We start from the raw sequence: 22,020 nt of genomic DNA, 5'->3' as shown, positions 1-22,020 counted from the left end.
CCAAAACTAGACTCACATGTGTTCTTACCATAAAATTTTCATAAATTTTTGGTTTAGCCAATAAGTACAGTTTATTCTTTAAATTTCCCCATGTTTCACTGTTAGATAGTTCCGACCCCTCTTCACTAAAAATTAATTATCTCATTGTAAAAAATTCGGATGATGTTCTCATTTGTTTCTTTTGAAAATAGACTCATTAAGTATTTTAAACATATAAATTTAAGCCCCTAATTATTTTTCTCAAATTTTTTATGATTTTCCAAATTCAGAATAGGGGAACCCGAATTCATTCTGACCTTATCTCACAAAATCTATTATATCTCATGATTTACAATTCCATTGCTTACACCGTTTCTTTTACAAGAAACTATACTCAATAAGCTTTAATTTCATATTTTATTAATCCTCTAATTAGATCTATACAATTTTTGGTGATTTTTCAAAGTTAGACTACTGCTGCTGTCCAAAACTGTTTTAGTGCATGATGTTAATTACCATTTTTCCCCTAAGCTTTCAATAAATGATAATTTCATCCCTGCTCAATTAACCTCTCAATTGAGATGATTTTTCTCAATTAACATTTTATCTCATCACTTTAAACTACTTTATAACCTTTGGAAATCAGAATTTTAGCACTAGACTTTAATTCTAAACCTTTTCATAATTTGGTCCTATAAATCAATTTCTATTGAAATCACCTAATAAAGTCATCTCATAAACAAATTAAAGCTTCAATTTCATGCTATTTCATCATAAAATTCCAGCACATATTCATAGAAACTTTCAATTTCATTCATAAAATCAAAAACTAATGAATTTAGTAATTGGACCTAGTTGTAAAAGTCTTAGAAACACAAAAATTACAAGAAAAATGCAAGGATTAACTCACTTGGTGCAAAAATTATGAAAATCCAGCTTGAATAAACCCTTAGAACTTTTTTGGCTGGTGAGAATGCAGAAAAATAAAGAGAATTCTAGATATTCCAATTCGGTCTCATTTTTATGTTAGTAAAATTTTTATTTTCCCATTTTACCCTTATTTCATCAATTCTCCGGATTTTTCTCAGCTTATGCCACCCAAAATATCTTCTTTTGGGATTATTTACAATTTATGTCCCTCCTCATTTAACAATTGAACTATTTAATCCTTCTAGTAACTTTTACACCTTTTTCAATTTAGTCCTTTTCACTTAATTGACTACCCAAACATTAAAATTCTCTAACGAAATTTTAATACCATATTACTAACATTTCATAAATATTTATAAAAATATTTTAGACTCGGTTTTACAAGATCGAGGTCTCGATACCTTGTTTTTACTCAATTTCTTCAATAATTTCTTTTTCTAACTAACCACTAAATCGGTAAAATTTTTCTATCGATATTTTCATACGATTTTCCTATCATATCAATATTCATACAAAAATATTAAAATAAATTTCTCTTTAAATTGGATTTGTGGTTACGAAATCACTATTCCGATAACCTTGAATTTGGGCCATTATACTATCCAGATTTACTCCGATAGATTTTCTTAAACAACTTTTTGATTTATATGGCATGTATAGGGAATTGAAGTAAAAAGTAATAGTATGAATGATTAAGAATGCAAAGTAAATCTGAAAATATACATGTTTTTAGCTTGAAATGATTGATTGGTTGAGTTTTATTAATATTTAAATTAATTAGTTGAAATACTGAAATTGGTTGTAATTTAAAATTTGCAGGGAAGGTTAAATAATTATAAAGGGGTTATATTGAATTTTTTTTAAATAATAATAAAATTTCAATGGAACAGTTTTTGGACAGCAGCATTGTCGTAACTTTGAAAAATCATAAAAAATAATGGAAATTGAATTAGAAGCTGAGTGAGATATGAAATTAAATCTGAATGAGTCTACTTTCACATGAAAGAAATAGAGTAAGCAGAAGAGTTATATATTTTTAGATATTTGAATTTTAGTGAGACACGGTAAGAATGTTTTTTGAAGTCTCCTGTTCTGATTTAGAAATTCATTAAAAATTGTACAGAAGGAATTTTGAGTTATAATTTATATGTTTAGATTTCAAAAAACGAGTCTATTTTAAGTAGAAATAAGTGGAAGCACCATATGAAGTCTGTACAATGAGATAATTGAATTTTAGTGAAGAGAGGTCAGGATAGTCGATCAGTGAAACAGGGGAGACTTTAACTAAAAAACTGTACTAATTGGCTGAACCAAAAATTCTGAAAAATTTATGGTATAAAGATATATGAGTATAGTTTTAGAGAAAATTTACGGATCTAAATTTTGAGTTTTGTAGCTTGATTTATAATTAATTTAGTGACTGCTGCGCAGGTGAACAGCCTTATTATGAACAGTGAAATAACTTTTAAAAGTAAATTCTTATGCCACGAACTTTTAAGTTAAGTCAAGTAACGCCTCATGCTTGACTCCGGCAACGGTCTCGGGTAAGAGGTGTTACATCTATATCTACATACTAATCTCTTTTCAAAATACTAAGAGGATTTTGACTTATATTTTTTCATTGACACAATAATAAATTTAACTATCCAATGTTTATAAATTATATCAATTATTGGTCTCAATTTTAAAAAAATTCAATGAATTTAACTGTCAACTTTACACAATATTCAGTCAATTTAGAATTTATTCTTAAAAACTCAAAAATTAAAAAATTATAAATAAATACTTTTTTTTCCTAACATTAAATTTATTTATTAAGATAATAATTTTATAAATAAAACAATTTTAAAAAATACCATAAAAAGGACTATTTTGTATAACCGTAATTTGAACAAAAAGTAACCGGAAAGTAAAAGATCCCATTCAGAATGACTCTTTTTATCATCACTTGATCAATTCTTGATTGGGCTCACCAGAATTAATGTCAATTACTCTTTTAAGTACCTTTTTAGAAACCGACCATTTTGTATACTCTTTGACCGTCATCACAGTTGGTGTTAGCAGTGGCATGTCTGCTGGTTGTGCTTGTGGAACTGGAGGTGGCAATGGCGGATTTTGCGGCGGCAGCGGTGGTGATGCTTGCTTTGTATAAGGTTGAGATGTTGTTTATACATGATGTGAAATTAGGAGACCCGAATAATTGAGTTAAAACCCGGCCTCCATTTTTAATTACTTGTTTTTTTTATTAAATTAAAATTAAAAGATATTAATCAAGATTAAAATGTGGCCCGCTTAAGTTGGATCACCAATTACAAAATTCTGTTCGCACTTTGGAAAACAAAAAGAGTTAAGTAAATGACAAAAAATAGGCATGATTCATTGAGTGGCATGAATCTCTTTGTTCTTCCTTAATTATTGCATTTTTAGAAGAATGGCATGGATCACGTTATTATGAAGAAAAAAAAAAGAATTAATTTCGTAGTGGTTTGTTTATTTAATTTTATGATAAAATATAACTTTTTAAACTTTATTATAAGATCAATTTTTTTACATGGATACCAAATAAATATTTATTATTATTATTATTATTATTATTAGTATTTCAGATTGTCACAATAATGAATTTAAACAGTTGATAATTAGATTTAAATTTTAAAATTTTAAAAATAAAAAAATAAAAATACAGTGTGTAAATTAAATTTTTATATCACTTAGCAATTGGGAGTTTGCTATCACAAGCTGGGTTTAATCTATCATTTCCTGTAAAGTATGTGAGTCATCGAGTTGATTATTTTAGAATTGGAAGTTACACGTTGGGAACCCAATTGCTTCATTATCTTTATTTCTTATACAAATATGATACTTCCAATGACTTTGACAGATGCAATATCTCATTAAAGTTGTATATTTCTTTTTTAAAAAGCACTCCATTTAGATTATTGCATAAAATTTCACTTTAATACAAAATTATTTCTGTAAATTTTCTTTTAACAACATTTATTTTAATCATTTGATATACCCATGGTGGATCTAGAAATACGAAGATTTAGGGAGGCAGGGCGAAGTGAAAAATATTTTTCGAGAGTGTGAAATTAATGAATCATTAAATAATTTAAATAAAATTAATGAATTCACGCATCGCACAGAAATATAAATGAATATAAATCTATAAATAATTAGTAATTAAACCCATTATAAGCTTCCAAACAGATGGCTTCAAACTTGAGTGTCACAATATTTTGTTTGAGAGGTCAATGAGATTTACTCTTTTCTTAATTCTTTCCTTTTGTTTATTTTGTTTGTTTATTAATTATTAATTACTCAATTCAATGTTTATAATTATTGATTACATTTAAATTATTATAATTTTAATTATATATATTATGTGCAAGGTATGAATTGATTGTATTTGTTAATCAAAATTATATTAAATAATTTTATATAGCATATATATTATGATAAAAAATTAAAATATAATAAATGACAAATAAAATTTTTAAAAATTAATAAGTAATACAATGCCTAAATAAGAGGATAATACACTTTAACGCACTTAAATCTACGTTTTCCTGCGAGTTAAGACTCAATGTGACCTTAGTTGAGGTTGTGGGTATGCATTTTATATATTTGTTAATAGCAACTCTAGCGTCTCCATTTTCGTAGACAAGTTATACGTTTTAATTTAGTTTGTTTTTCCTGCTCTTCAATTATACGGATATATATATAGTTTAGGCATATGATCAAAGAAATGAATTCGAATCATTTGAAAAAAAGAATTAGATGAAGCAAATAATTAAAAATGAAGTCGGGATTTAAAAACGGTGAAAGACAGTGACTGGTCAGGCAGCACCGTGTCATCACCGTATGGGACAGAAGATAACAAAAATTTGAATAAATCATGAGCTGCTATGTCGTCTTTTTGTTCGATGGATTCCACACATTCTTCTATATAAGTACTCTTTCCGTTTCTCCAATCCCTGTGTCCATCCATATAATACACGGTAAATTAAATATTAAAGACTGAGAGACAGAGATGAGAAATTTGCAGCAGCAACAGCAAGAGAGTGAAGTTGCAGTTCCTGAATCATGGGATGTAGGAAGAAATAACTGCATAACTGCTATCAATGTCCAAGGAACCACCCCACTCTCCTTCCCCAATCTTCATCATCATCATGATATTGATCACCCAAATAATCCCGAGGTTCCTTGCCATTTCTTTTCTGAATTTTACATAGATATGTCTCATGGATTATTCATATGGTTTTGTGATGTATAGAAACCTGGATGGAAAAAGTTTCTATCATTTGTAGGCCCTGGTTTCCTGGTCTCACTAGCTTACCTCGATCCTGGCAACCGTAAGTCACCCCCCTTACGTACCTCTCCACCAATCTTTATTTCTTTTTCTGCAACTTTTGATCATCATCTGGTATGGTGTCACTTTCATGTCACAGTGGAAACTGATCTTCAAGCTGGAGCTAACCATAGATATGAGGTAAATTAAAGAGGGAAACCAAAAAAAGACAAAGCCTTGTTTATATGTTCTTAATGTTAGCAGTACATAATTTTTTTCAGCTGCTTTGGGTGGTGTTAATCGGCTTAGTCTTTGCTCTCATAATCCAATCTCTTGCTGCTAACCTTGGAGTCAGCACTGGTAAATAATGATCTTATAGTCTTATTATATCTTCTTTCATTTTGATATAATTAACTTAATTAAATTACGTTTGCTTGTTTGTTTCAGGCAAGCACTTATCAGAACTGTGTAAGGCTGAGTACCCAAAGTTGATCAAGTATTGCCTATGGTTACTTGCAGAAATTGCTGTCATTGCTGCTGATATACCTGAAGGTTTTTCTTTTTCTATTATAATTATATCAGTTATCAAATTGATGACTAATTTAACTTCAGCTACATGCAAATATAACTCAAGACCAACATAAATATACATGAAGAAATAAATAAATAAACAAAATTTATGCATAAATCATAATGAATGTTCAAGGTGTGTTTTCATGCATTTAGTTGTATATATTTGCTGCAGTTATTGGGACAGCCTTTGCACTAAATATACTGTTTAACATCCCAGTGTGGGTTGGAGTTCTTTGCACTGGTTTAAGCACTCTCCTCCTCCTTGGCCTGCAAAGATATGGGGTATTTTATTATTTTAAGCTGTTCTCACTATAATATAAAGTCAAATTACATTATTTGTTTCATGGAAATAAACTAAGTACATTGATATGTATATTTTATACCTTGATGACTATGATCAAAATGGATAAGCATATGATTACTTTAGATTATCTTGATAAGCCTTACTGCAGATATTTTATGATATTTTTAAATTTTTAATTTCACATTTTCATACAACTTGCAGTTGATGACCATACTTTGCCTTGATTATTAAGTTATTTTCAAACGAAAATGCTGTCGTTATATCTATTTTGTGTTAATGAAAAAAGGTGAGGAAGCTGGAAATGCTGATAGCAGTGCTGGTGTTTGTAATGGCTGGTTGTTTCTTTGGGGAAATGAATTACGTAAAGCCCCCAGCTTCTGGTGTCATTAAGGGCATGTTTGTGCCTAAGCTTGCCGGCCAAGATGCCACTGCTGATGCCATTGCCCTCTTGGGTGCCCTCGTTATGCCGTACGCAATGATTATTTTTATATTTGTTTCTCCAAACATCGCCTTACTTTAAACACCTACACAGTAACACTTTGATGTCAAGGTTAATAAAATGATTTTGTAATCTAATTTTTATAGGAAATTATAAATGTTGTCACATAATAATAAGAGAATAGTTAATTGCTAAATAACTTCCTAAATTTTGGATTAAGATATTGGGTAACCAATAATTATCCAATAATTAAATTCTAATAATAATTCTTGCTTAAAAAATGTTTAGAATTTATTTTTCATATATTAAAATAATAACAACAAATTATAATAAGTTATTTTATATGTTGTTACTAAGATATCATAATATTAACTAATTTAAATATTTATTTGTTACTTTATAATACTATGTCTAAAATAAACATTTTATTTCTCAAAGATATTTTTTCACAGCAATACTAAATATTTAAATCTTAAACTAAACTTTTCTAAAGAACTTCTCAAAAGCCCTAAATCGTGTTGTTGTTAGAGTTTTGCTCTCCTCTTGTAATTCACAAAAAAGAAATTAATATTGTCGATTGAGTCTTAGCTCGATTGACATGGGCATTGTTGGTAATGTAGGAGGACGTGGGTTTGAGTGCATGCGCTAAAACGTATTATCCTCCTATTTATGGGTTGGGCAGGAGCTATTTGTAGTTTTAGACATTGTGTCAAAAAGAATATATATATATGATCAGAAATTATGATTAAATTGATAAAAAAACAATAAGTTTAATATTGTGGGAGTTGTTTTAACTGCAAAATAATGTGAACAGGCACAATTTGTTTCTCCATTCAGCGCTGGTGCTCTCCAGAAAAGTACCCAACTCTGTTCGTGGCGTCAACGTAAGTCCAAATACGCAAATTAAACAACAATCTAGTAATTGCAATGCTTAATTTAGTTATGATCTATTCGTTTTCTTTCCCTTATTGTGCTAACCACTAAGCATTTGGCGTACGTTGTTTACATTGTGATAATCAGGATGCTTGTAGATATTTCCTGATAGAGAGCGGCTTTGCCTTGTTGGTGGCGCTTTTGATCAACATAGCTGTTGTCTCGGTTTCGGGCGCCGTTTGCTCCGCCGATAATCTCTCCAGCGATGACCACCATCGTTGCAACGATCTCAACCTCAACTCTGCTTCTTTTCTTCTTCAGGTCCCAATTTACTACCTCATTAATATTCATTACCATAAACCAAAAAAATATATGAAGTTTGAAGGCTAATAATATTCCCAATTGACAATCCTAAAATCTATGATTTTTGGCTATTGCAGAATGTGTTGGGAAAATCAAGCTCAACCCTTTATGCCATTGCACTTCTTGCCTCGGGGCAAAGCTCTACCATTACAGGCACTTATGCAGGACAATTTATCATGCAGGTTTTGCTCAAACAAAAAAAGTATATTTATGATCACCTTAATTAGTAGTTATTAACTAGTCTTCGTTAATATATTGATTTTCATTTATGTCAGGGTTTTTTGAATCTTAAAATGAAGAAATGGGTGAGAAATTTGATGACTAGGTGTATTGCCATTACACCTAGTCTTATTGTGTCCATCATCGGTGGATCTCAAGGGGCCGGTCGACTAATCATCATTGCATCCGTAAGAAAATATCCAACATTGATTTATTGATATTACAATAATTTTTTTATGATTTTGATCTTTATAAAAACACCATCACGATCCTGTGATTTATTTGAGGTAAAGTGATTGTAGTTTCATGATTGATTTTGCAGATGATCCTTTCATTTGAGCTACCATTTGCTTTGATCCCACTACTTAAATTCAGTAGCAGCTCAACCAAGATGGGACCATATAAGAACTCCATAATCGTAAGTAGTCAGCTCAACCAGTGTTTTTAATGAGCTAATACTATTACATAAAATATTGACGTGGCGCATTAGACCATGTGGGATGAACTTGAAGTTCCAGGGTCTAAAACGTTATTTTATACTTTGATGGGTGCTTGCAGATCATTGTGATTTCATGGATTTTAGGAATTGGAATCATAGGCATCAACGTCTATTACCTGACGACGGCCTTCGTAGATTGGTTGATTCACAATGATTTGCCGAAAGTGGGGAATGTGTTCATAGGAATCGTAGTGTTTCCTCTAATGGCGATCTACGTTTTGGCAGTCATCTATCTAACCTTCCGAAAAGATACAGTCGTGACATATATCGAACCCGAAAAGAATGTCGACCCAGCAGCGCAAAGCCGGATGGAAAGTGGGCTTGCCAAACCCGACGTGTCCTTCCAAGTTGACGTTGCTCCTTACAGACAGGATTTGGCTGACATCCCGTTTCCGGAGTAGCTATTTTTTTATCTCTGAGATCAGCTTTGATTACTTAAGCTGTATTAGAAAGTATAAAGATAGAGATGATGAAGATGTTTAGAAGCTTTTTTTTTTCTTTTTGCAGGTTTCGATGTCACCGGTTGTTTTTAACCTGCGTCTGTTGTCGGAAAATGTAAAAATGGTTTTATAGTGAGATAGATAAATATTTTTAGTGTAAACTATACGTATGGATAGTCAATTATGCATTCGTTTTCTTTGGTTATTCAATTATGAATGTCATTCTGTTTTTGTGACCTAATTTTTAAAAATTTTTATTTTAGACACTAATATTTAATTTAATTTTATTTTGGTTACCTATCATTTTTAACTGGTATAATAACACATTTAGTTCTCAATACTTACATGTTATATTAATTTAATTCTCAAACCCAAGAGGTTTACCCCATACAGTTAAACCTAAGTTCCCTTATATCAGGTAAAGATACTACTAGCATCAAACTTAAGAGCAGAATGAAAACACTCGAGGATAGTACTATTTCATCAAGGGTGTAGTTAGGGGGCTAGCAGGGACGTCGATCCCCTAAAATAAAAAATTTTCTATTTATGTCATTTAAATCTTTTAAAATTTTAAATTAATAAAAGTAAAATTGTACTTTGCCCCCTAAAAATGATAAAATTTTAATTTAATTTTTTAAAAATTATAAAGATATAAGCTAATAAAATGGTGATATTACATTTTTACTATCGTAAAAATTATAATTTAATTTTAACCCCTAAAATATTTTATAGCTTCACCCCTGTATTTCACTCAACAAAAATAGCATAAAATAGGGCCGGTCTTGCTAAATTATGTGTTGCTTGATTGGCAACTTCGCTCACCTAAAAGAAAAATAAATCACTAAAGTAGGACGCAAGCAACAAATAATCCTGGACCAATATCTCAAACTTTAAGATATTCGAAGTTGAACAAGAAAGGGCGTTAACCACTTGTACTGAATCCGATTCCGTGACAACGTGGCTAAGATTTAACCTATGAAGCCAAGAGAGAGCTTCTCTGATAGCAACGACCTCAGTTAGCCGAGGAGCCAAAGAAAAGTCAATATGTCCCGACATAGCTTTCACAAACTTACCCTCCCCGTCCTTGACAATAGCCGCAAAATAAGTAGCATTTTCCTGATTAAAACAATCAGCATCAAGGTACACAATACGTGGATTTATCTTTTTTTTATTGGTATGATATGTATCTATTTATTTTAGTGTATCGTTTCGAGTTTTTCGCTATTTTTGAAAAATATTTGATATATGTATATAAAAAGTATTTACAAATATCAAATAATGAGATTAAGTAAATCTTATATATAAAATATTCATAAAAAATAAAGTTTTGATTAAAGTGGTAACAAAAAGATTTTAAAAATATTGGTGGCATATGTTCAGAGCTCATCATATGTAAATTTTATGATTGAATAAAGCTTATCAATTATATAAAATATTCTTTAATTAGTTTTACAAATGCAATCCATCATTAAACAAGTTCAGAATAAACAAGTAAAAAAATTATTTCATAAATTAAACAGTAAGATCATCCCATACCAAGCATATAACAATTCATAATTCAACAAATTTAAAATAAATAATAGTAGTAATTTAAAATTAAAATATATTTTTAAAAAATTACAAACAAATAATGAAATTTGATTTAAAATGAAAATTTTAAATTTTAAATATATTTTTAAATTAAATTTTGTGGTATCGGCCGGTAAGGACAGAATCAACCGGTATGCACAGGTATAATCGATACCAACCGAAATTTTCACTAAAACGGGACCTAAAGTTTATTGTTTCGATTTACTACCGAAACGGTATTGAATAGAATGATACATTTATACTTACTCATACAGGCTTCTCCCATCGATGCTGACGCCTAAGCTGCTCCACGCTACTTGCACTATTAACAGAATTATACACCCTCATTGCATCACACAAATTCTGTAGAAAAGAAGGGGCATTGTTTACAACATGACAAGGGGTTGAAAAGATTCCTTTCCAGCACAGTAAATTGCGGTGGTACCACAGACTTCACATAATAGACAGAACCTGATCTCGCCTATGGCTATCTCAACACATCAGCAATAAAGTCGACAACATGCAAATGAGCAAGCTGATACCTAACTTGTTGCCAAACCGATTTCGGAAAAGAACAACCGAGAAGCACATGATCAAGTGATTCCTCCTCCCCACAGCGACCACATGCAGCAGACATGTTGATCCCTCTCTCGATTAGACGCTTCTTTGCGGTAAAAAGTTTCTAAGGCAACGCAAGCAAAAATCTTTAATCTTTGGCGGTAAAGAAGCAGCCCACAATTGATCCCATGGCCCTGTGACGTACAGAGACGAAAGATTTTGTGACCACGAGAGCACCAATATGTACCCCGACTTAACACTGTAAAATCCATTCGAGTTAAAATGCCAAATAAGCTGACCGGGTTGCTGATGTCGACCAATCGAAATACTATAAACATGAGCCACATCTTGCGGAGACAACACCCCCCCCCCCCCAACAAAGCTTCGATCCCAACCCGTCCCATCCTCAGTCATAAGCATCCTAACGTACAGCTCTTCAAGCCACTCAATCGACACCGTTTCAACATAAAATGTAGCTTCATCATTCAACCAAGGATCATTGAAGACCTGTACAGAAGCTCCATCCCCCGCACACCACCAAAAACCATTCCCAACAAGCTGCTCAGCTGCATAAAAATTCCTCCAAACAAAAGAAGGGTTACTATCTTCGCTTGCATCAATAAACCCACCCTAGGGAAAGTATCTAGCTTTGAAATCTCGACATGAAAAATTATCGGAGTCTGAAACGAACCTAGCAACCTGCTAGCCAAGCGTTTGTAAGTTAAAACAGTGCAAATTTCTAAAGCTCATACCGTCAAATTTCTTGGAGACAGGCAATCGATCCCACAATCTAACTTATTATCGAAAATCAATCTAGGCTTAATAGATTTTCTTTTCTAATATGAAGAGCTTGAGATTTTATCAAGTTGATTTTCAGGAAAACTCGAATCAAATAATTTATCGAATCAAATAATTTATCTTTGTTGAAGCACATACCTCTTTGGCGGAAAAATTTTTGTTGCCTTAGTCTTAGTTGAATATTTGTGTCAAAAAATTTTTTAAAATGAATTGCCATTTTCATGAAAATATGTAACTGATAACTTGAAGTTGCATATTATCTTTGTCTTTATACATATTTGCGAACAATAATATTTTATATAACATAAAAAAAATAATTGATTAAATTTATAATTTACCTTTAATTCTATGATCTAAACTTAATTTTTTTTATACAATGGCTAACGGTATCCATAACCTCTTTCAATCTTTAAATTGAAGAAAAAATACACTGACGTCACCTTGATTAAATAATATAAATGTATTTTAAATTATGACATGATATTTTTAAGTAATTTGGAATATCAAACCGGTGGGCCTAATCTCTGCTCACGGTGAATGAAGTCGTTTTTACCATTTCGTAACTTGAATAAAATCCTAAAAAAAAAAACCACTGAACACACATGAGTCAGTTTCGTACCGGTATCATCTATACTGATTAGAGTAATCCGTTCTGGTAAGAAACCTAGACAGGCACCTATAAATTTCATTCCGCTTCAAATTTTGTTCAATACGGATCATTTTGCTATATTTCGGCCAATTCCACCCGTTTCGCCGGAACTTAAGGAACCAAGTGCCACTAAAACAGAGACTATTTTTTGTGCTTTTTGCTCAAATCTGAGGATGATGACGACGAGTGATTAGAGCTGAATCTCATTATTCACCAAGTTTCATTTAAACTATGATGGACAATTACCATGCATTTAACGATCTAACAAGTTTATGAAAGAAGATAGAGGAAGAAGAAGCAAACTGTAGAAGAAGAAAGGAACACGGCGCGAAAAATACTAGGATAAGTAAATTTTTTAAATTCGAAAATTAAAAACTAAACCGGTAACTTATGCAGAATAGAGGGACTAATAGATGTATTTGACCTTTTGTTTTAAATAGATTAAATTAGAAAGAAAAAAAAACCCTGAAATTTAATCCCATTAAAGGGTCGATTTTCCTGTTTTTGATCGTCGAGAGGGAATAACTGGGAAAGGGGAAGGAAGCAAATGCACTCACTGAAACCTCCCCTAGCAATGAAAAGACCAAGACCGCCTTCGCCACCACCGCTCTCCCCCGCCTCCACCAAACAGACATCTCCTCCGCCGCGGCCACTTAAATCACTCCACCCCAATACCCCACCAATCTCCTCCAAGAAGCCTAAATCCCACCCCAAATGGGTGCCACTCAACCTCTCCCAGACCGAACTCTCCCTTCCCCTCACTTTCCCCACCGGCCAAACCTTCCGCTGGAAACAAACAGGCCCGCTTCAGTACACCGGCACCATCGGACCCCATTTGCTATCCCTCAAGCACCTCCAAAACGGCGACGTTTCTTACTTCATCCACTTCACCCCTTCCGAATCGGCTGCCAAGCTGGCCCTCCTCGATTTCCTCAACGTGAGCATTTCCTTGGCCAAGCTCTGGGAGGTTTTCTCCGAGAATGACTCCAGGTTTGCCGAGCTAGCCAAGTATTTGAAGGGTGCTCGGGTTTTGAGGCAGGACCCGGTTGAGTGCTTGGTTCAGTTCCTTTGTTCTTCTAATAATAATATCGGGAGGATTACTAAAATGGTGGATTTCATTTCCTCTTTGGGTACTCATTTGGGCAGTGTTGGTGGGTTTGACTTTCATGAGTTCCCTTCATTGGAACGTTTATCTGCTGTCTCTGAGGAAGAGCTTAGACAGACTGGTTTTGGTTACAGGTAAATCAGTTTGTTCTTCCTATTAGTTTCTTCACTTGCATTCTTCAACTGATTGCTTGCTGCATTAATATTAATATATACTTCTTAGTAGCAGCTTAAGTTCCTTAATTTTTTGTTGCATATAATACTCCTTGGTCATTTTATGCATTTTTCGGCTTTGTAATCGTGCTTAATTCAATACATTAACAATTTGTATTACATAGATTTTGACTGTTAATTGGTATCTCCCATCTTTAAATTTATATAATAACTATATGTGATGCCAACAGGCAAAAGGATGATAATTAGTGGGAAATTTACCTAGTCACTTCTGCTGAAACCATGGATTACATTGAAGAGTAACAACGGTAATGTAGTGCTTAATATATGTATAGTCCCTTGATAATGATCAGTTAGTAAATGGTTCATTGATAATTAGAGGTTTTCGGTGGGTTTTTTTTTTCATTGGAATCGTGGCTTATGTGGGCATTTCATGATGTGGGTGAGCAGGGCTAAGTATATTACTGGCACAGTTGATGTTTTGCAATCAAAACCGGATGGAGGTGCTCAATGGCTTCTCTCTCTTCGTAAATTGGATCTTCAAGAGGCCATTGATGCTCTATGTTCTTTACCTGGAGTTGGTCCCAAGGTAGCAGCATGTATTGCTCTCTTCTCTCTCGATCAGCACCATGCCATTCCGGTTGACACGCATGTGTGGCAGGTATGCTTTATGTATATAGCTAGTCGTGCAACATGGATAGTCTAGTCTTTTACATGTTACATATGTGAGCACTGTACCAATGACTTGACTAGGTTGCTAATGCTTAAATCAATACTAACTTTGATTAGGAAGTGGATTTAACCATTCAAAATCATGTTGCTTTCTGTTATTGATGGGAGTGTTGGGGCTTTTGCTAAAATCCTTGCACTATTTGAAGGAAACCTGTTTGTTTGTTTGAGTAGAGGGGCATTCGATGTTTAGCTGATGAACATTTATATTGCAGAAATATGAATAAACAACCGTTGCTCCATTAAATGCTTGAATTAATATCATGTTGTTCCTCTCTACTATTTGCTTCTTGAATATGGATTGGATTGGTATAGCATCATTGTATATACTTGTAAATGGTTATTGATAAGATCACTAGGAAATTACTTTTTTTTCCTTCTTTTGTATTCTACGCATCCATGAATTTTTAACATGGAAATGTTCTACTTGTTTTGTGTGCAAGATTGCTACAAAGTACCTCCTTCCTGAGCTAGCCGGTGCCCGTTTGACACCTAAGCTTTGCAGCCGTGTGGCAGAGGCATTTGTAAGCAAATATGGGGAGTATGCTGGGTGGGCTCAGACCCTCCTTTTTATCGCCGATTTACCTTCACAAAAGGCCCTCTTACCATCCCACTTTTGGGATATTAAAGAGAAAAAATCTGCCAAAATTGAAGACAGTAACAGTTGCAATATCGATGGAAACTACAGTTGAAATCGCCAAAATGTTTTCCATTCGAGATTAGATATTTGAACTTTATCATCAAGTAGCCTTTGCCATTGGCTCATTGTTTTTCCAAGAGCAAGATCTAAAGATGATACCTCTCTCAACCTCCGAATGCTAGAAGCTTGCCTGAAATTCCTTGTCTCGGGATGATTAATTTGGAGATAACATCAACGGTGGTTGGACTTGTGCACCTTGCTGCAGTAGGGGGGACAAACCAGGTGGCCTCGACAAGTTGCTGTTATAACCATGCTCCCAACTTGCCAGGTATTTTTTTTGCTATATTTTTCATAGTTTTGGCAAGCATTTCGGCAAACTGTTCGAACATTAGGAATCGGATGGCTACAACTTAATCTTAATATAGTAGTAATTGATTGGATGTTCCACTGTTGTATTTTTATCACATTAGGTTTTCTAATGTAACATTTTGAATTTGATTAAGCTGGCTGGTTGTTGTTTGAGTCATGATAATTGTATACATTTGTGTTATTATTCATCATCTTATATTTACTTTACTGAGGTTGATTCGTCAAAAGCTTCATTACGGTTCAGGTGGAATAACTTGAAAGTATATATATATATATTATAACATTTATTTGTTAATATTTAGCAATTTTATTTATTGTTTATTCAGGGGGTTTTTGTGTGTGACTTGGTAAGAATAGAAGGGAAGGTAAGGGTTGTCCAAGAATGGTGTCAATTTCGACATCCTTAGTTGGGCTTTGAATATTAAAAATTTTGTAATTTTTATTTAAAATTTCAAAAATTTCTGTGAATATTTGATATATTAAAATGTATGTGTATATGTAGTATTTTACATTTTTTTTCCACTTTATAGTTTAATCATTTCTTTCATTTATTTTTTAGATCATGTTTTATTTCATTCAACATTTTACACTATTTGTTGATGAAGTCTTAATTTGGTTAGCATGAGGACGTAGATTCGAGCGTGTGAAAACGCATTTATTCTCTTATTTAAGAATTGAAGAAGAATTATGGATAGTTTTAAGTCTTGTATAAAAAAAAAGTATTTTATCCTCTTTGTTATAATAATTTTATTTCAACTTTAAATTTATTTTAAAATATTCAAATACTTTTTCAAAATGATTTAATTTAAAAAAAACACTTTATTACTTGATTATTTTATTTTACTTTTAAAATTAAATATATAATGTATTTAAAAAATTACTGGCATGCATATAGATCACAAATCTATTTAGAACCATATCCCATCCTTCACAATTATCATAAATTTAAATTTTGTAATTAACAAAAATTTAAACAAATGATTACTATTTAATATAATTAGTTAATTTTCATTATTAATTAAATAAACTATTATAAAATTTTATAAAAATTCCGGCATATATGGATGCTAGTATAATTCAAGCAAAAATATAAATATAATGTTCGAATAATTATAAAATATATTAAAACAATTTTGATGTAGGTCGATTAATTGATCTAAAACTTAGCAACAACAATAGTTTGTTAAAACATACGAGGATATGAGTTCAAGTGTGTTGAAACGTATTATTATCTTCTTTATGAGTTGAGGAGGAATTATGCTTAGTTCAAGGAATTGTCTCAAATACTATTATATATTATTATTTTTAAATAATAATTAAATTAAGTAAAGGTAGTTTTTGTTAAGGTGAATAGTTATTTTTATGGAGAAAAAGACACAAATGTATTTTTTTATTTAATACATTTAAAATTAAATTAGGTTATTATTTAAAATTCTCCAACTGAATTGAGCAGTTAATGAGAATCCATACGACAAAAAGAAAAAGTTAATCAGAATCCATAAGAAACAGTTTGGCTTTTGCCATTACAACTGAAAATTTTTGACGATGGAGAACGTGGTCAGTTCAGTTTTTTCAGGTTTCATCCAAGCCATTGGCAAACTTTTTCGCTCCCCACTCGATTTTCTTGCTGGAAAATCCTGCAGGTAAATTTCCTTCAATCCTAAAACCACTCATCACCGCGTTTCAAAGCCTCTTCAAAATTCTTAGTTGTTTTGAGTAATAGATTTTCTTTTGTTTTTCTTATGTTGTCATTATGAACTTTGATTAAGCAAATCTTTTGTTTAAGAAACTAAATTTCCCCTTTCTTTGTGCAATGCGTTCTTATTTTTCATGTTTGGAGGATTATGTTTCAGTTCAATTTGTGGATCAACATGGGATTTAATCTGTTACATCGAGAATTTTTGTGTTGCCAATATACTGAAATTGATCATGGTACTGGTTTTATCCTATATCGGTAAGTTTCAAAGTATTTATTTCTAATCTAACATTTCATCTTCCATTTTTTAATTTAAGAAATTCAATTGTTCCTTTCAATGATTTGCAGTTCTCTTATACCTTTATCTGCTATATAAAGTGGGTATTTGCCAATGCATTGCTCATGGTCTGTGTAGAATGGTATGGGGATGCATTTCATGCTGGTTCTCATCTTGGGAATTTTGTTGCACTTTCCTCTGCCATAAGCTTCGAAACATCAAGCGAATCGATCGACGAAGACGACGACCAAGGCAAAGAAAAAGAGTAACCGATACAAGCGAAGACGATGAAAGCTTTTCATATGGCAGTTCTAGACCAATGGAGGTAAGCAATCATTCAGTATCAAGTAGATTAAGAAATTATAAAGGAGTTCACTTAAGAAAGTCTTTAAGGCCTAGAAATCATAGGATTAATGTAGGGATTAGTAGAGATGCTCTTTATAAAAGGAAACCCATTAAGCATATCAACACAGTTCATGACATTAGGGTCACACATACATCAAGATTTGCACATAAAGGTTCAAGTTATAAGGGAAGGCCTCATCATAGCAGGAGATCAATATTGTAAAAAAATACCTTCACTTATTTTACCCAGACTCTTATGTTCAAAACATATTCGAGTTTGGATTATTAAAAGATTAATAATATAAGGAGTTACAAATATGTGCAAGTGAATCCCTCCATATACACGGTGAGAATATATGATGCTCCGTTAGCGCATAAATATTACGTATTGTTTATGAATAATAACATTATATTTTATTATTAAATAAAACAAACAATTAATAGAAAGACTTGTAAATAATTAATTAATTATTAATTAACTATAATGATTATAAAAAAATATTAATAACCTTAAATCCAACATAATACTATTTATTTATAATAATTATAATTAAGATTTAATTACATTTAAATAAATTTATTAATCTTTCATTATTATTAACTTACGAGGCAATGGTAGAATAAAAGGTTTGGTGTTTGAGGTTATACAACTACTCTGAAATAGTAATTAGTTTGGTTATTAAGCTAACTAAACTTCAATTAACCAAATTAACTCATTTTACAATGGTTTTTTTTTGGTACAAAATAAAGCATAAGTAATTAACTAAAATTATCAAGTTTAACATATTCTACTTCTGAATTTAGCACATGTTGGATATCCTCTTTCAATATGTGTCTCACGTTCTATAATAGGTTACTAAGAATAACCAACTGATTTATCCTACCTTATGCCTCTTTAGCTAAACAGTCAGTAATCTTATAATTATCTCTCAAAATGAGACATTTTACGATGCCTTTAATTTTTTATTCATGAGTGAATTAACATAATCAATTAAATTTTTGTTATTTTGATTTTTTTTTCAAATAACCAAACAATAATTAACTTTAAAACCTTCTTGTATAACATGATTTTATACCTCCAAAATACCAAAAGCAATGCCTAATAGAAAAACTATAACTTCAAAACAAATATTTTTTTTTTGGTTAGTTCTGTTGGATTCATTAAACCATATCAAATTAATCAAAAAGCAAATTTTAGTAGCAGAAGGATTAACTAAAAAAATTTGGTTTTAACTAAATAATACAATTTAATCTGAAATTTAAATTTCCACATTCGCAATCTTTATCTCCAGAATAATAATAAATACAGCAATTTTTCAAGTAAACATATCTAAACTTCCATTAAAAGTCTCGTTTTAATTTCAATGGAAAACGGAGGAGCAAAACAATCACCCAAAATGCTGCCCTTCACCCAACTTGATCTAATTGACGCGGATCTTGCGGTCGCTTTGGCATTGCAAGAACAAGAAAGGGTTTTTTCATTGCTCGAAACCGTCGAGAGGGATGGATACGATAACGACGTCGATGATGATAGCGATGTGTTCCACGATCAAAACAACAACACCAGTTACGAGTATATTGAAGATGGAGGTAACCTAGAGTTCCTCAATAGACAAGATAGCAACGATTCCGAGGATGACTACGATAATGATGATGATGATGACAGCGATGATTTTGAAGAACATGACATCGATCTTGACGATTTTTCGTATGAAGAATTGATCGCTCTGGGAGAACTAATAGGAATAGAGAGAAGAGGGTTATCCGAGAAGGAAATTTCTTCATGCTTGGTGCCGGTTAAGTTCCAATCCATCGAACACGAGAACGGAATTGATCGGTGCGTAATTTGTCAAGTGGAATACGGAGAAAACGAAGGACTAGTTGCACTTCCTAATTGTAAACATCCATATCACTTGGATTGCATAAGCAAGTGGCTTCAAATGAAGAAGCTATGTCCCATTTGCAGCACTGAAATTTCATCATCCATCCATCAATGCTAAGATTAAAATGTTGTTTAGATCTTGTTCAGTAATTGCATTTGGTTGAAAAGGAAAATGGAAAAAAAAAAGTGCATGTACATTTCCTCTATATATAGGGTCAAATTCGGGTTAGATATATATATTGTATTAATGTTACATATATTTATCTAAATTAAAATTAAAATTCTCGATTCTGCCCTATCTGTCAACATATATAAATGAATAATCCTAATTAATTTTTTTAAATAAATATTTTTTACGCATTTTCCTTCATCCAGCCTAGAGATACCAACCTCCTTTTTTTTAATTTTTTTCCCAGTGTGAAAGAAAAGTTTATAGATTATTGCCCTTATTCTTACAGCAAGAAAGAAAGGGGAAAAAATTGCTTAGACGTAAGAGATTGATCTTTACAGATAAGTACAATTTAGAAAGCAATTTTTTTATTATTATAAAAATAATAGATGCCAATCCATGCACATGCTGTGCTGTGCTTTGCTTCTTACCAAACAATACAGATCCCATGAAGATTTCTGATAATATGTCAAACCAGTACTGACCAATGATTTAAAAAAAAAAAAGGTTTTTTATTTTTACCATCTATTCTTGTATTGTACCCCCTTTAGAATATTACTTTCATAAATCTAAATCCGATTTAATTTTATTTGATTAAAAAAAATTAAACCCGAATTAAAAAACATTCGAACTTATCAAAATAAATTTGAGAAAAAATTTAGGGTAAATTATAAAAATAGTTACTTATGTTTGATATGTTACGTTTTAGTCGCTTAAGTTATCGTTTTATTACGAAGTGGTCACTCTATCGTTAAGCTCCGTTACCTCCCTAACGGCAAGCCTACGTGGTAGTCCAAATTAATTTTAAATGCCAACTTGAATGTTCAACTGGATAAATATAGGTTTTTAATTAAATAAATTTAATTAATTAAAAATTTTAAATTAATTACACCTTAAACTGGAAAAGAAAAACCGTTCGTCTCTTTTTTTTTTCTCTTTGAGTTTTCTTTTCCATTTTGACTGAAAGAAAATATTCACATCCCAATTGGGCATTCAAGTTGGCATTTAAAACTCATTTGAACTGCCACGTAGGATTGTCATTAAGGAGGTAACGGAGCTTAACAGCAGGGTGATTACTTTGTAACAAAACGATAATATAAGTGGCTAAAACGAAACATTTTAAACATATATAACTAAAATATAATCTAAAACAAACAAAAGTGATTAATTTTATAATTTATCCAAAATCTTATAAAATATATTGCGCATATATCAATGAAAAAAAATACTTATCTATAGTGATGCTTAAGTAGATTGGATCTACCAATATCATATGTATATATATAATTGGACATTGATAAGATAGGTGATAATAAATATTATATAGAGAAAATGGTGAGCTGATGAACCATATGTGATTCAGAAAATATGAAAGATTTTAATGTCAAAACATGCTCACTTATTATGTTTTATATTTATAGAGATATATAAATTTTTATTACATGACAACTGACAGACATGCAAAACACATTTTGTTTTGTTTTTTATTTTCAATGATTTCTAGACTAATAAAAAACAAATTGCATCGCTAACTCGTGTTGTCCAACATTTCTTGTATTTTATTTATTTTTTATGGAAAAACAATTATACATATTTTTGTAGGCATTTCTCATGAATAAAATAATTTTGTGATTTGATTTTCAGTTCCTTGGGCTTTTTCCTTTTCACGACTTTGACAGTTGAAAAGGGGGGAAAAAAAGTGAAACCCCAATAATTTTGAAAGTGAGAGCTCAATGTCGATAACGTTGGCAATCAACCATTAAGACGAGCAGAGTAAGCTTTATGCTACACAATCTCAGTCCAAACTAAGGGTGTGCAAAATTTGGGTAAAATCAAAAAAATTCGGTTAACCGATCGAATTCGGTTAATCGGTCGGTTAACCGAATTTTTTTGGTAGGGGGTCGGTTAATTCTTTTTTGATTTTTCGGTTAACGGTTAATTCGGTTTGAAACCGGTCGGTTAACCGAATTTTTTCGGTTTAACCGAAAAAATTAATAAATAAAATTATAATATATAAATAGGTCCACTATTTACCTAAACTCAATCCAAACCCAAGTATTCAACCCAACCCAATTACCCAACCCAACCCAATCATAAAAATTACAAATAATTTAATAAACAAACAAAAAATTCTAAAACTAAAACTAAAAT

General features: G+C 31.6%; 4 protein-coding genes across 4 annotated transcripts; all 4 read left to right on the top strand.

Moving 5' to 3' along the window:
* Positions 1–4,766: 4,766 nt before the first annotated feature.
* LOC121217847 (metal transporter Nramp5) lies at positions 4,767–9,120 on the top strand. The gene is made up of 13 exons (XM_041094326.1): positions 4,767–5,110; positions 5,186–5,264; positions 5,361–5,401; positions 5,482–5,560; positions 5,648–5,752; positions 5,946–6,055; positions 6,364–6,545; positions 7,331–7,400; positions 7,537–7,710; positions 7,830–7,934; positions 8,028–8,159; positions 8,294–8,389; positions 8,530–9,120. The coding sequence occupies exons 1-13, from the start codon at positions 4,943–4,945 to the stop codon at positions 8,869–8,871; spliced, it is 1,683 nt and encodes a 560-aa protein (XP_040950260.1). The 5' UTR covers positions 4,767–4,942; the 3' UTR covers positions 8,872–9,120.
* A 3,855-nt stretch (positions 9,121–12,975) lies between these two features.
* On the top strand, positions 12,976–15,707 carry LOC107940555 (N-glycosylase/DNA lyase OGG1). The gene is made up of 3 exons (XM_016874003.2): positions 12,976–13,723; positions 14,213–14,423; positions 14,935–15,707. The coding sequence occupies exons 1-3, from the start codon at positions 13,032–13,034 to the stop codon at positions 15,181–15,183; spliced, it is 1,152 nt and encodes a 383-aa protein (XP_016729492.1). The 5' UTR covers positions 12,976–13,031; the 3' UTR covers positions 15,184–15,707.
* A 1,029-nt stretch (positions 15,708–16,736) lies between these two features.
* Positions 16,737–18,163, top strand: LOC107940557 (uncharacterized). Its single transcript, XM_016874004.2, has 3 exons — positions 16,737–17,143; positions 17,354–17,454; positions 17,545–18,163. Exons 1-3 carry the CDS (start codon positions 17,046–17,048, stop codon positions 18,039–18,041), a joined length of 696 nt encoding a protein of 231 aa, XP_016729493.1. The 5' UTR covers positions 16,737–17,045; the 3' UTR covers positions 18,042–18,163.
* Positions 18,164–18,861: 698 nt separating this feature from the next.
* Positions 18,862–19,919, top strand: LOC121217846 (E3 ubiquitin ligase BIG BROTHER-related). The gene has a single exon (XM_041094325.1). It carries the CDS (start codon positions 19,183–19,185, stop codon positions 19,816–19,818), a length of 636 nt encoding a protein of 211 aa, XP_040950259.1. The 5' UTR covers positions 18,862–19,182; the 3' UTR covers positions 19,819–19,919.
* The last annotated feature ends 2,101 nt before the right edge of the window (positions 19,920–22,020 follow it).

The sequence above is a fragment of the Gossypium hirsutum genome, chromosome D05, assembly GCF_007990345.1.
Source record: "Gossypium hirsutum isolate 1008001.06 chromosome D05, Gossypium_hirsutum_v2.1, whole genome shotgun sequence".
NCBI lineage: Eukaryota > Viridiplantae > Streptophyta > Magnoliopsida > Malvales > Malvaceae > Gossypium > Gossypium hirsutum.
This window is presented reverse-complemented; position numbering and strand designations above follow the sequence as displayed.